This window comes from Psammomys obesus, unplaced genomic scaffold (assembly GCF_907164565.1).
Source record: "Psammomys obesus unplaced genomic scaffold, mPsaObe1.curated_primary_1811, whole genome shotgun sequence".
In the NCBI taxonomy this organism is placed as follows: domain Eukaryota; kingdom Metazoa; phylum Chordata; class Mammalia; order Rodentia; family Muridae; genus Psammomys; species Psammomys obesus.
In genome coordinates this window covers 24,782,054-24,795,531 of record NW_026596079.1, presented here as the reverse complement: position 1 = coordinate 24,795,531, position 13,478 = coordinate 24,782,054, and the positions used below count along the sequence as shown (strand labels likewise).

General features: G+C 43.5%; 1 protein-coding gene across 1 annotated transcript; it reads left to right on the top strand.

Moving 5' to 3' along the window:
- The first annotated feature begins 3,515 nt into the window (after positions 1-3,515).
- Aard (alanine and arginine rich domain containing protein) lies at positions 3,516-9,164 on the top strand. The gene is made up of 2 exons (XM_055626560.1): positions 3,516-3,887; positions 8,265-9,164. The coding sequence occupies exons 1-2, from the start codon at positions 3,546-3,548 to the stop codon at positions 8,418-8,420; spliced, it is 498 nt and encodes a 165-aa protein (XP_055482535.1). The 5' UTR covers positions 3,516-3,545; the 3' UTR covers positions 8,421-9,164.
- Positions 9,165-13,478: the final 4,314 nt, after the last annotated feature.

The window sequence follows — 13,478 nt, the reverse complement described above, 5'->3', positions numbered from 1 at the left end:
TGCCTGAAGGGTCCTGGTGTCCAAAAGGACACAGAAAAGCAGCCTTAAAATGTAAGGGTATACACATGATGACAACAAAAGATCTGCTTAGGTGACAGCAATGCCGAATGGACACTGTTCTAGCAAGTGTGTGTAGCTTGGTGGCACAGAGGGGAGATACAATGACCCATGGAGCCATACAGATGTGAAATCAAACCCTACCTCCACCATTTCCTTGCCTGCTGACCATACTACTCCAGGTATAACACAGTTCAAGAAAGTCAACTGTCAGCTTGATGCACTTGGGACTGACGGAGTGACATGATCTAGCAAGGGACTGCGTGACCCACCTTGTACCAGTGCATTGAAGAAATACTCTACAGGGATGGGAGTTGCTTCTTTGTTTGAGAGATGATTCAAGAAGACCCAACTGATCATTTTGGATACTTCATTAATAGTCCATGTTTGTTTCCATGCCAGGCTGGTCTGATCAGCCATTTTCTCCTTGCCTGCTTGCTTATTTTCCTCAAATATTGAGACCCCTTCTCATGGGACAGTGGGACTGGCTGCTGGTTTACTACAGTGACATGAAAGCTATGGATGCCCCCCAAACCATCTCCAAACTCACACACATAGAAACTGAGGAACAATAATAAAGATTGCCCGCCACTCGGTTGTGTGTGTGCCTATGTGTGTGGTGTTTGCAGGCATGCAAGGGTGTTCCTGTAAGTTGAGGCCCGAGTTTGATGTTAGGAGTCTTGTTCTGATAGCTCTTCCACCTTATACTTTGAGGCAGAGGTTTTTGTTTGTTTGTTTGTTTGTTTCTATACAGTTCATGTCACTAGCCAGCTTTCTCTGGAAATGATTATAGGTGGGCTGCCTTGCCCACTTGGCATTTGTATGGATTCTGGTGATCCAAACTCTGATCCTCTTTTGTATTTGGCAAATGCTTTAACTGAGGAACCATCTTCCAGCCATGTTACTGTGTTTTTGTTCTTTTCCTATTTTTTTTTTTTTTTGAGCTAGGTCTCATTACATAGTCCTGACTATGCTGGAGCTCTCTCTGTAGCCTAACTTCAAGCTCATAGAAATCCACCAGCCCCTGTCTTCTGGGTGCTGAGATTAAAGACATGTGACACCACACTTGGCCAGTTAGTGTTTTTCTTTTTAAGCCACTAAATTTGGGATTAATTTATTATACCTCATCAGATAACCAATATTTTTCAATTTCCAATGTCTGTATAAGTTATACTCCTCACTTGCTAACTTTCAATTCACCTGTTCTGTGTTAAAAAAAAATCTTAAAAGTCAAAGCACACGTAAGCTGAAAAAAACATATGAAATAATTAATTTGTGATAATACATACTTATTTTAAAATATTGTCTTTTGTCTCTGGTTTACCCTTGTGGCCTGAACACCATATGTAATACTTAATGCTTAGTAAAATATTAACTAAACATAATTGAATGAATGAGTTTGCTTTCCCACGCTCTCTGATTCAATTCTGGAGCCCAAACCATATTTTATTCATCTTTGTATTTCTCTCACACAGTACACAGCTTAACACTGAACATGTACCATTCACTCTGTTGAATTACATTGAACTTAACTGAAATTCTTGTTGAAGTAAATGTTCTGGAAATCCGAGTTAAAAGTCATGGTGGAACACTCATTTTGAACATTCATATTGTTGACTAGGGCTGGATTTCAAGTTACATCAATACATCACACACATGCCCCAAACCCAACCCAACAAATTAAAAAACCCAATAAAAACCAAAGCAAAGAACCCTGTCCCCACCCGACACATAAACCTTATCATCTACTGCCAGCAAGTGGCACACTCTGTGGATCTCTCTCTCTCTCTCTCTCTCTCTCTCTGTTTTATGGGCACACGTGCATGAGGAAGCCAGAGCTCTGTGTCCAGCATCTTTCTCAGCTGTGCTCTATCTTAATTTTTGAGGCATGGTCTCACTTGAGCCTGGAGCTCACAGATTCATGTAGACTGGCTGGCCGCCAAGCTCTGCCAGTCTTTCCGCCTCTGCCACCACCATGCCGCCTGGAATTCTTCCACAGGTTCTGGGGATACAAACTTAGGGCCTCCTTCTTTTTGGCAAGCCCTTTCCCCACTGAGCCATGTTCCCAGCCCCTAGGTTTTCCACTTTCTGCTAATAGACTACGCCTTAAAATGTTTCTACAGGCTCTTTACACAGCCATAGCAGCGACTGTACTTAGGCTGTGGACTATCAGGCCTTGACCTCGGTGGTTATCTGCAGCGGCTGGGTGGCCTGTTTTCCTTAGCCAGGGACGTCTTAGGCCCTTTCAATAGAGCTGAATCTAATGAGCTCAGAGAGTCTGAGAGCTTGCTTATGAGTGCAGTTCTCTCCACATATCTCGGTGATTTGAATGCACAAGCCAGGCTTCCTAGGTATGACCACTTGGGTTTGAATGACTCTTTGGTGACTATGCATGTGGACTTTTTGCCTCACTTTCCTCATTTGGAAAATATTAGTATCTATTCCAAAGGGCTGTGTAAAGATTATCTGGGTTAATCCATGAAGTGCCTGGCATACAATAAGCACTATAATAATATATAACAATATACCATAAGGTACATAATATACTATAAATGAGCTCTCGTTATCTTTTATACTTACCATTGACATTTCAGGAAATGTACAAATCTTTCAGCAAGGAACCATTAAATCCCTGGGGACAGTACTATGTGACTGTCTCTGTCAGGGCTGTTTCTTCTTATTGCAATTGTCTATGATCATGGACGTTTTGACTGTTCATTCCTGTAAAGAAACTTTCAATTAGCTCCAAAAGAGGCAGTAAAATATGGTTTGCATGCTGCAGACAGTTATTTTCAACTCATTACACTGGACTGGGGACTATACAATAGTACACTTTGGAGTAAGGGTTTTTTTTTCTTTTCATTTTAATCTTTTCATATATATGCATGCATATGACAGGAAGTCATCAAGGACAGAGAGAAGTGCCGAGTTTCAGAATTCCGGGCTGTTGGGATCCTAGATAGTTAGACTATTCTAACTTGCAAGCTTCCAACTTCTCCCCGTGGACTGTGGGTAATTCCTGAGTATGGGGTCAGAAGGGCGTCTGGATTATATCACACCTGGCACAGTGCTCAAAGCGTAAAAAGCCAGAAACTATTTCAAAAGTGCACAGAACTAAGAAATAGGTAAACTGGAAAAGTTTGCATCCAACATTCTTTGCATTGCAAACCCTCAGCTTGTTCCTCGGCTTTCGCCTGCATGTGTCCCGTTCTCCACGCATTCTCAAAGCCCAGCTCTAAAGGGCTGGAAACAAACGATCCAGTCGAACCTCTTAGTCACAGGGCCTCCTTCTCTTGTTGCTATGAGGTAGAGAAGACTTAGGAGATGGACTAGTTGCAGAGCAGCGCTCTGAGTGGCCGGGCAGTGACAGCGTCCACTGCCAGGGTCCTGCCTGTTCCGTTAATTGCCCCCGCCCCCGCCCCGACCAGCCTTAAAAAGCTCCAACTTGTAACCAAATCCCCAGTCAGAGCACGGCAGAAAGGACCACGATGGGCTTGGGTGACTACAGCCACTGCCGGCAGCGGATGCCCCGGGGACTCTACGGAGTCTCGGGCAGGGCTGCGCTGTGGTCCCCAGCCTTCCACGCGGTGCACCGCATCCCTTGCGGCACCTGGCGCATCGAGGCGCAAGAGCAGGCCCGGGCGCCTAGCCCGGTGCTGGAGCACCTCCGGAGGCAGCTGGAGCGCGCCTTCCAGCGGGCGGCGGCACGCGGGCGCGCGCGGCGAGCGCGGGAGGCGGTGGCGGCGGTGGTGGCGGCCGCGGCGGCGGCGCGGGAGGAGCGGAGCCGGGCGCGCATGGAGTGCGCCCTGGCTCGGCTGCGCGCGGAGCTGGTGAGCGCGGGCTGTGCGGCGGAGGGCCTTGCGCTCCGGAGTCCTGAGCTCTGAAGCTGGAGCCCAGCCCCTAAGAGGTCCCTGAGGGACCCCACGGGCTTGCTGCCGGGGAGGGAGCTAGTTCTCTCCTGGGCACCCATTTCCTCTGGATTCAGTGTTGAGGCCCCCATGAGTCACAGCTCCATGGATTAGGGCTTGGCCCACAGTCCACTGACTGGCCTAGACGCCAGTAGCCCCTCCCCACTCTGTTTCTGTAGTTTTCTACTCTCTAGAAGCTTCCCCATTGCAAACTCTTAGTGTATTTATGTTTAGCGTGCATAAACAAAAAGTTGAGTGAAACTGGCGACCAGTATGGATGAAATGATTCCATCAGGAACTCTTAAGTCTTGTTAATTATTTTTAGTTTTATCCCTTGCTGAGAATTCAGGAAAACGACTGTGCGTTTAACAGGAGGGAGTGTATGTAGATACTTTAGATGACTATTTTTTTTTTTATCGGTGAAAAAAGTTAAATTAGACAAATTGAAAAGGACAATATAAAGAACCCAGACTTTAAAATGGCGACGCGTAGGGATGCTGCATACAGGAGACTTGGAGAGTTCTCTGCAACGAATGTGACAACTAACTACTCATTCAGAACAGTTAAGAAACCTTGGCTGGTGCGCGATTTCCTTTCTGGCCTGAAGAAGGGCATCGCCATAAATAGTAAATCCAATTTAACCATATTAACAATCTGAATTTGATAACAATCTGAGTTTGATCTAGCTATGGTGTGGAACACCTGGTTTTCATCCAGGGTCTAAATGGTGAGCCCAAGAAACTGGAGGGTGAAGCTGCCTTGTTGCCTGGTGAAACCACCTCACCACACACCTGGAGGTTCGTGCTGTGGGCCTGGATGCCACACTGGAATGCATAGGCCTGGCCTAGCGGAACCCCTCTGCATCTGAGCTGGGATATGCAGCCCCTCCCCTTGCTGGCTCATATCGAGTCAAGCTGGGCAAGCTCTGAGGCACCTTTAACCTTAGCATTCCAGCAAGTTGCTTCATCAATAGGGGGTTTAGAAAAGTAATGCATTATGGGTGAGAAAAGGTAGGGAATTATGGGGTCTGCTAATACTTGCTGGGCCAACATCTTTGCGACTATGATTTGGTAGACTTTGGTTTATTCATCTGTAACGTAGAGTTAGTGTCATGAGATTACCATAATAATTATATATGAGATAATATTATATGATGTGCCACAGCCATATTTACTCTTTATTGACTGTTGCTATTATTATAATTATTATAGATCTTGGAAGCTGATGTTGTGCCTAAAAGGACAAATATGAACATATCGATAATTGAGCCAGCAAGAGGCACTTTAGAGGCGCTCATGGACAGGCCTGAAGACGGGAATTCAATCCCCAGCTCCCACAAGGTGGCAGGAGAAAACCCACTCCTTGCCCTCCACAGAGGAACACTATGGCACAGCATACCTGCACCCACACATGCAAACACAGATATGAACAAGTAAAGAATTTTGTTCTGGAAGGGAAGCAGTCAATTTTATCTATAACTGGATGCTGTTTCCTTGGGGGATAGGCGGTGATCAGCATCTTCAGAAACTCCCTTGTTCATGTGGCTGATCATAAGGAAGAAGCTCAGGAGTGGATGCTTACCTCAGAATCATCATTTCTAGAAGCAGTTTTTGATCTGGTCATTAGTGGAATCTCTATGGGAATTAGTGTTCCCATGTGTGATATACACAAGCATCATGTATTACAATGGCATTTATCATTTATGGACATTATTTATGGACAATAATGAGCATATCAGTCATGCTGATATGTACATTATGTTCTGTTTGGCTTACTCTTCCCAGTGGATGGCATTGACTAAGTTCTTAGGACTTCTGGAATTAAACCTAAAACTTTCTATGTATATGAATTCCTTATTTTATTTTATTTATTTATTTTATTAATTATGCTTTATTCACTTTATATCCCCCATAAACACCTCCCTCCTCCCCTTCCAGTCCCACCTTCCTTCTCCCTTCTTCACACATATCTCTCCCCAAGTCCACTGAGAGGCAAGGTCTTCCTCTCCTTCCTTCTGATCCTAGTCTATCAGGTCTCATCAGGAGTGGCTGCATTGTCTTCCTCTGTGGCCTGGTAAGGCTGCTCCCCTCTTAGGGGGAGGTGATCAAAGATTAGGCCAATCAGTTCATGTCGGAGACAGTCTCTGTTCCCATTACTGTCGAAGCCACTTTGACACTGAACTGTCATGGGCTACATCTGTGCAGGGGTTCTAGGTTATCTCCACGCATGGTCCTTGGTCGGAGTATCAGTCTCAGAAAAGACCCCTGTGCCCAGACTTTTTGGTTCTGTTGCTCTCCTTGTGGTGCTTCTGTCCCTCCAGGTCTTTCTATCCCCCCCCCTTCTTTCATAAGATTCCCTGTACTGCCCAGAGGTTGGCCATAAGTCTCAGCATCTGCCTTGATACCCTGCAGGGTAGAAACTTTCAGAGGCCCTCTGTGGCAGGCTCCTGTCCTGTTCCCTGTTTTCTCCTTCTTCTGATGTCCATCCTCTTTGCCTTTCTGAATGGGGGTTGAGCATTTTAACTGGCATCCTCCTTGATTAGTTTCTTTAGGTGTAATAAAGTTCTTTTTTTTTTTTTCACCTTTCAGGGAAATTTTGGAGCTTTCATCAGGCCCTCAAAGGGATCCATGATGAAAAAAGTTTAGAAACCACAAGTGTTTGAGTTTCCTAAGTAAGTGTGAATTACACATACTTTACTTAGATGGGTGAATCATTATCAGTAATTTTACCTCTTGATACTTGGCATGAAGGTAGAGGACAGACATCTATCACCTCATTGATTCATCTCTCCATTCGCTCAATCTTTTAGCATGGACACAGGGAACCTACTATGAGTGCCTAGGCAATACACTCGTAAGTGAGAATGCACGCCTTAAGAAGTAGTAGAGTCGACCTCAGCAGCATCAGTTTTGTCTAATTCGTGTGTTAGCAGAGGAAGGTAAATGGAGTGCTATGGAAGCTTGAGTAAGAGGCAGTGATGCCTGACCGTGATTACAGGAGGCTTTTCAGAAAGTATTGATACCTATGTGCATGCCAAGGAAAGAGAAGTGGCAAAGTGCATCTTTGAATACAGGGGTTGGATGGAGGTGTGTCTCAGGACAGCATTTCCTTGGAGACTGGCAAGGTGTCTGGCCACCTGTGATAGGAGCTGGCCTGGACACAGTGTCAGGAAACAGAGCTAGAAAAGCAGGGTGGGATTCTAGAGCCCGAGGAATGCATCAGATGACAGTCTTGTAAATTTTGGGGTCTTTTTTATGGTGATTGCACTGTGGTTTGCTTCTGTTTGTTTTCTGGGTGCCTTGGATGTCTCCTTTATCATTTCTAATTCTTGCTTCCAGAGAAGTGGTTCCAAGTGCAAAAGAATAAAACAATAACTGTCAGAGGAAAATAAAAAGATACCTCTGCTCAATATTTCATTTTCCAAATGGAGAAGGGATCACCCGTACAGGATTTGCAGTTTACTATTTCAGTGGCTTATCCTGAGGGCGACTGTTGATGGGCTGATAGGGGATGGCGCACAGAAAATGTCTTACAAACTGCATGGAGCATGACTGAACTGAAAAATATACAAATAGCTGATCGTTAGCTTTAGGCTGTAATACAGCCGGAGCAAACTTTGTTAGTGTACTGCCTCCTCAGTAACCTGTCCTTAGAGATGTAATTTTTAAAATTTTATTTGAACACACGAAGGCCTCATCAACTCCCATTGGAGGAGGTTATGAATCAACCTTGCTATATAACAGGCTTTGTTCTAGAGCGAAAAGTGTTCGATTATATAAGGACATATAACTATACATGTGCCTCTGAGGTGTCGTTATATGTTTTCACTCAGCAGGGAGACCATTTAAAATCCTGAAAACTTGAAATGACAAGTAATCAAGTAAATGGGCCTAGATTCTGAGCACTCCGGTGGCCCCAGGCAGTTATCGCGTGGCTCAGAAAGCTCATAAAGATAAGTGATTTCACTGTGATCACACGCCATTGCTTGAAAACAGCCTTCCCTGCATAGGTATTTTTCACACGGACAGCTTTGTGCATCAGCTATTTTTGTTTTCGTTTCAAGGCCATTTCAAAAACGATTTATTTATCTGGATTTTACCTTGTTGTAGAAAAAACTACTTTGATAGCCAGACCCAGTAGTCAGAATGGGAGAATAAGATGAGGAATACATTTTTCTTTCTACCTTATTTTCCTCTCCCACCACTCCTTATTTCTCATGTGCAGCCAGAGAGCAGTTTCATTTGATGTATATCTCAAACTAATAAAATCCCTTATTACTATCATTTTTTTTTCTTTTAGCTGGAATTGCGTTTCCAGAACCATCAGCTGGCCCGAACTTTACTGGATTTAAACATGAAAATGCAGCAGCTGAAGAAGCAGCAGGACATGGAGCATGCATCCAAATCCCAGAGCCCGCAAGAGGAGCCGATGAATCCCGAGTACGGAAACGTGTAACCGAAAGTCTAAGCTCGCAACTCCTGAGCAGTTCCGAGCACTCCCTGCAACATAGGCGACTCTGAAACCGTGCTAGCATTAACACTAGTGATGCTGCAGGTGCGCTCTGAGGGACGACTCGTCCGGCGAAAGCAGGTGTAAGGAGGAAGTGGGGGGAAAAGGAATCAAAGGAAGAGAAACATTTTTCTTTTGAAGTTTTAAAAATTCTTTGGCTTGACTGGTTATTGTCTTAGAGGGAGGAAGGGAAAAAGGGTGAGGAGAAAAGAGGAGGAAGAAGAAAACCCAAAGCATTGAAAGACTGCCTTAATGCCAGCTTAAACCGTTGCATATTCCCTTCCTTTTTGTAGTATCATGTGAACTTGCATAATCTGTGCTTATTTTTACTGTATTTATTTTTGGTTGATCCAGTAGCCTATCCAGTACTTGTGAAATTGAGAATTGCTTGTGTCTGGATTCCAGCCAAGCTCTTGATGTGGCCTGCATTCAGGGTGTCTGACCTTCTTGCTGGATATGGTCATGGAGTCCAGGCCTTGCCGTCGTTGAAACGTGAAGTGCTACTTATTCTTCTCACAAAATTTTTTGCTTCAGTTGATTAAAGTTTGAATTTCATGATTTACACTCCTAAATAATACAGTTCTTTTGCTCAATTAACTTAGGAGTTAAAATGATTCTTATCGTTGAATTAAAAGCTCTAATTGTACCCTACAAGTGCTTTTCAATGCAAAAATAAAATTAATAAAAATAGTTGCAGATCTAATTGGTGTTCCTAATGCTTATTATCTTTGAAATTATGACAATGTGTTTAATTTTAATTAAAATTAAAGTCAGTTCTTAAGACAAAAGTTAACAGAAAGGAGGTAGTCTGCAGCATTGCTTAGCCTGTGTGAATCCCTGGGTTCAAGCTCCAGCATCCAAAAATAATTTAAAAAGAAGAAGAAAGAAGAGAAACTTGGGTGTAAGGATTAAAGAACTGTCTGGATCAAGTCTAGTTTGATTTTTAACTCTTTTTGCCAATAAGTAAACTATTCTAGCACCTTGGTAAGTAATCTCCTTTCTCTATGACACTGGGAATTAATTAATCATTGTAGACATTGTTGATTTAGTAGTAGGCAGTGCCCTGACATCTGGACCCTGGATTTCTTGAAAATCTCAAATGAGCTCTTGGCTTTGTGCGCTGTGATGCAGGATGTGTGGCTGCTTGTTTATTGTTCCTCTGTGTGAGTACCTAGGGTAGAGGAATTTCAATATACCAACATGGCTTCCCTGGCAAGGGCTCTTCTAGGTCTATGTGATCCAGTTGTAATGTAGACAAACGCTGGATTAAAATGTTATCTGGCTGGAATACAGACATACCTGTAGTACATACCTTTAATCCCAAGCAATGAAGGTAAGGTTAATTTATAGAAGGAAGCAGCCATGTTTGAAACTGAGGGCCAGACAAAGTGGCAAAAAAAATCAGATAAAAATTTGACAGAATGAGTCAGAGATAGGATATGCTCAGGAAGAGAGAAGGGAAGGAGAGAAGGGAAAGAGAAGGCATTTTTTTTTTTTTTTTTTTTTTTTTACTGAGCGTTTTACTGGGACTGTTTTACACAAACAGGTTGCAGGAAGAGCAAGCTAGACACAGGTGATGACAGAACAAGCAAGAGGATGAGAAGGAACCATAAGATTAAAACATATTCCCAGGATTAGTTTGAGGCCAGGCGGAGCAATTCAGTCAGAAGGGAAGAGAAGCCAGTTTGAATCAGTCAGCTGGGAGAGGAGTTTGGGCCAGGACAACTGAGTTGAACTGGCTAGCAAGAATTCAAAAAGGGCTAGAAAGGTTTGGGAATGGCCCTTAACTCATGCCCTCATTTGAGGAGATAAAAACAATATTTACAGCAGAGGACAGCCTTCAGATATTGGTCCTTCCCTTTTCACCTTATTTGAGAAAGGGTTGTCCTGTTTCCAGTTCCTATCTCCCCCAAAGAATCACACTGAGATGGTAGATGCATATTCGACTCCATCCAGCTTTGCATGAGTGTCTGAGTATGTACGCACACAGGTCATCAAGCTTGGGTTGCAAATGCGCCCATACCCACCCTGCTATCTTCTAAGCCAAGTTTTTACACAAAATTTGAGGAAAGAGTTGGCAATATTACTTGTAAACTCTATTCTTTTTAAAGTTTCAACTTAAGTGCAGGAACAGGCATTCTCAAGTACATGAAGGCTAATGTTTATAAATCACTTGATCTTGTTTTCAGAAGATTAGTCATTCTCTAAGCTTGACTCTTTAAGAGTGCAGGTTGCTGACACTGGTAGTACTCAGTTACATGCTTTGGTTCTATTGGTAATGTATGTTGACATGAAAAGGAAGAAAACCTGACAGAATTTTTCAAAGTCAATGATTGGTACTTACATTGTCAGACAAAAGTGGAAAAAATTCAGTATTTTATCGTCAAGTTTTGCCATAACTTTTTTTCTGTTTTTAGTGGTAAACAATAGGCCACTGTGTCTTTTTAGGGGCTCTAGGTGCAGAAACAGAATAAACTCTTTGTCTCAAGGGTGTCTTATGAAAGTCCTAAGCAGTGGAGCTAGCCTTTGATTTTGGCAGTGCAAGATCAAAATACAATAGGTACCTGACTCATGGAACACTCTCACAACACACCTCTGCTCTAGTTATCACCCACCTTGTTTGATAACAGTAACAGAAGGCACAAGATTGCTTTCCTGCCTTTTCTTCTCAACGATGTGCAGCTGTGCGCTGTTGGCTTGCTGTACCATCCTTCCACAGTGGAGACTCACGGGAAGTCATCAGGAAAACTTTCCTGAGAGATGTGAGGATGGGCCATCTTTTTGGTGCTTAAAAATAAGCTAGGGCAACAGTGTGATGTTTTAAAGATATATGTGACAGAAGCAAGCAAGACTAGTGCCAGCTGGAGGGGAAAATGAGAAAATAATTATAACCCAAATTATGCAGTAGGGAAGGAGTAACCGAAAAGCCGAAGGAAGGAAGATGTTTATAACTAGGGTGGAGAGAGAGGGCCAACAGAAGAGATACTAAAAACGAGTTCATGGGTGAAAATACGGTGCTTCGGGTTTTCAAATGGCCCAGTTTATCACAGTATTAAATTATGGGTTAGGGGATAAAACTGTATTAGCAGGAAATGGTCTTTTACTCAATGCTGCTTGTTTAGCACCCACCGGGTAAAGAGGTGCCAAGTGATTTAAGACAATTAGGAGCTTTGCACAGGTTGTTAGGCATCATATTCCTTTACAGGTGGCCTGCATGAATCACGTTTTGTTTGGCTTGCCAAACTGCTTCTGCTAGAACAGGTGCTGCTGTAGGACCCAGCGTGGGGACCGACGAGTCTGCTGTACAGAACCTCATGAGAGCTGAGCCTGCACTAGTGTAATTACAAGAATCCTCTTTGCCCTGCCCCTTTCTGGCAGGGTCCAGTGCCCAGCAGAGTCATCAAGTCTGTTTATTTACCACTGTAATCACGGCAGACTCCCTCTGGGCCTGGGGCTTGGCACAGTGTTCTCCAGTGCCAGATGCTTTCTCTCTTGCTTTCATGGTTGCTGCTGCTGCCAATGCCTCTTTGCCCATGCTTTTAGTGAAGGTTGGGGTACAAGGAGAAAGGTGGTTAGGTTTAGGGTTGAAGCTGGGCTACCTTGCATAGCTCTGGGTCCTGATTCACCTCAACCAAGTTGGGGTGGGAGCAATAGAACTCCAAGATGGATGAACCCTCAGAGCAGACTGTCCAGGTTCTCTGGATGCTGATGAATGTTGTGGGTTAGGGGCACAACTTCTTTAGGAACTGTAGTGCCACCATCTGTCTCCACTGAGCTCCCTTTAAAAGGGATATGTGCAATGTACAGACAATAATGAAGCTAGCAGTGGTTTCAGCCACCACTCCTGGACTAGCCTTTGTGCCAGGGACTGCGTTTGGATTATCTTATTTAATCCTCACAGTGATTTATAGGACCTGTTTGAAGAACCACCTGACCTTGAATCTTTACATCTTAAATACTCTGTTGACAGTCTTCTCTAAGCCAGTTCTCCAAACATGAGAATAAAGAGTGTGGGGGCATAAAGTGAATAAAAACTGCTACTCTCCAGCCCCTGGATGGACCTGGCACACAGTGCTCATTGCAGTTCAACAGAATTGTCCTAATAACTCCATGCAGTGGAAACAATTGCTTTTCTCATTTTAGAAAATATCTGGGAAGGGATAAAACTTGTCACCGATCATGAAGCTAGCTACTGGGAGCTGTTCAGAAGTATGTCCAGGACTTTGATGAAGAGACTTAAATATGAATAAATAAATTCAATATTATCACAAAAATTACAACAGAAGCATGTTTGGAGTGCTAAGTTTGACTTCACTGAAGGCATCCCTTCAAGGAATTAAGTCTACCTGAATGAAAGTCTTACTTTGTTGTGCCTTATAACCTACATAATCTAGTTGGGAGATTTTGGACAGATCAGTATATATCTGTTTAATATATGTGAGGGAAGGTAGAAATGACCCCTAAAGTATTTCTTTGAATTAGAAACATCTAATTCTCCCTGCTGTGGCTGGACTCAACTGAGATCCGTGTTAGCTACTATTTATCACTACATCTGGCCAGGAAGTGGATCTTGCCAGGTTCAGCTCTTCTTTTGGTCACTGTCCCAGCTGTTGCAGGCTTGATGATGACAGGAATAATTCTGGTCAGTCTTTGACATCCATCAGCTCTTTTCCCAATCTGTAGCTGCATCTGAGGGGAAGTAATGTCTCATTTGAACTTCAGAGGGAGATAAGTACTAAGAACCCTTGCCTGTCTTAGGGGCAGCTTCTTAAGTAGATAATACTAGTTGACTGTAACACATCATGATGTATAGCCCTGTTGTCAGATGGTGGGCATGGAATCCTGCCCCTTCCCCTTGTCTCTTGTACCTCTGGGATTCATTTTGCTTATCTGCCAAATGATAATAACCACAGCTATCTATGGGTTGTTGTGCAGAGCTCATGGATTAATGTCTGCGAAGTGGCTAGAACACTCTCAGAAATCATTATTATAACCTAGAATCCC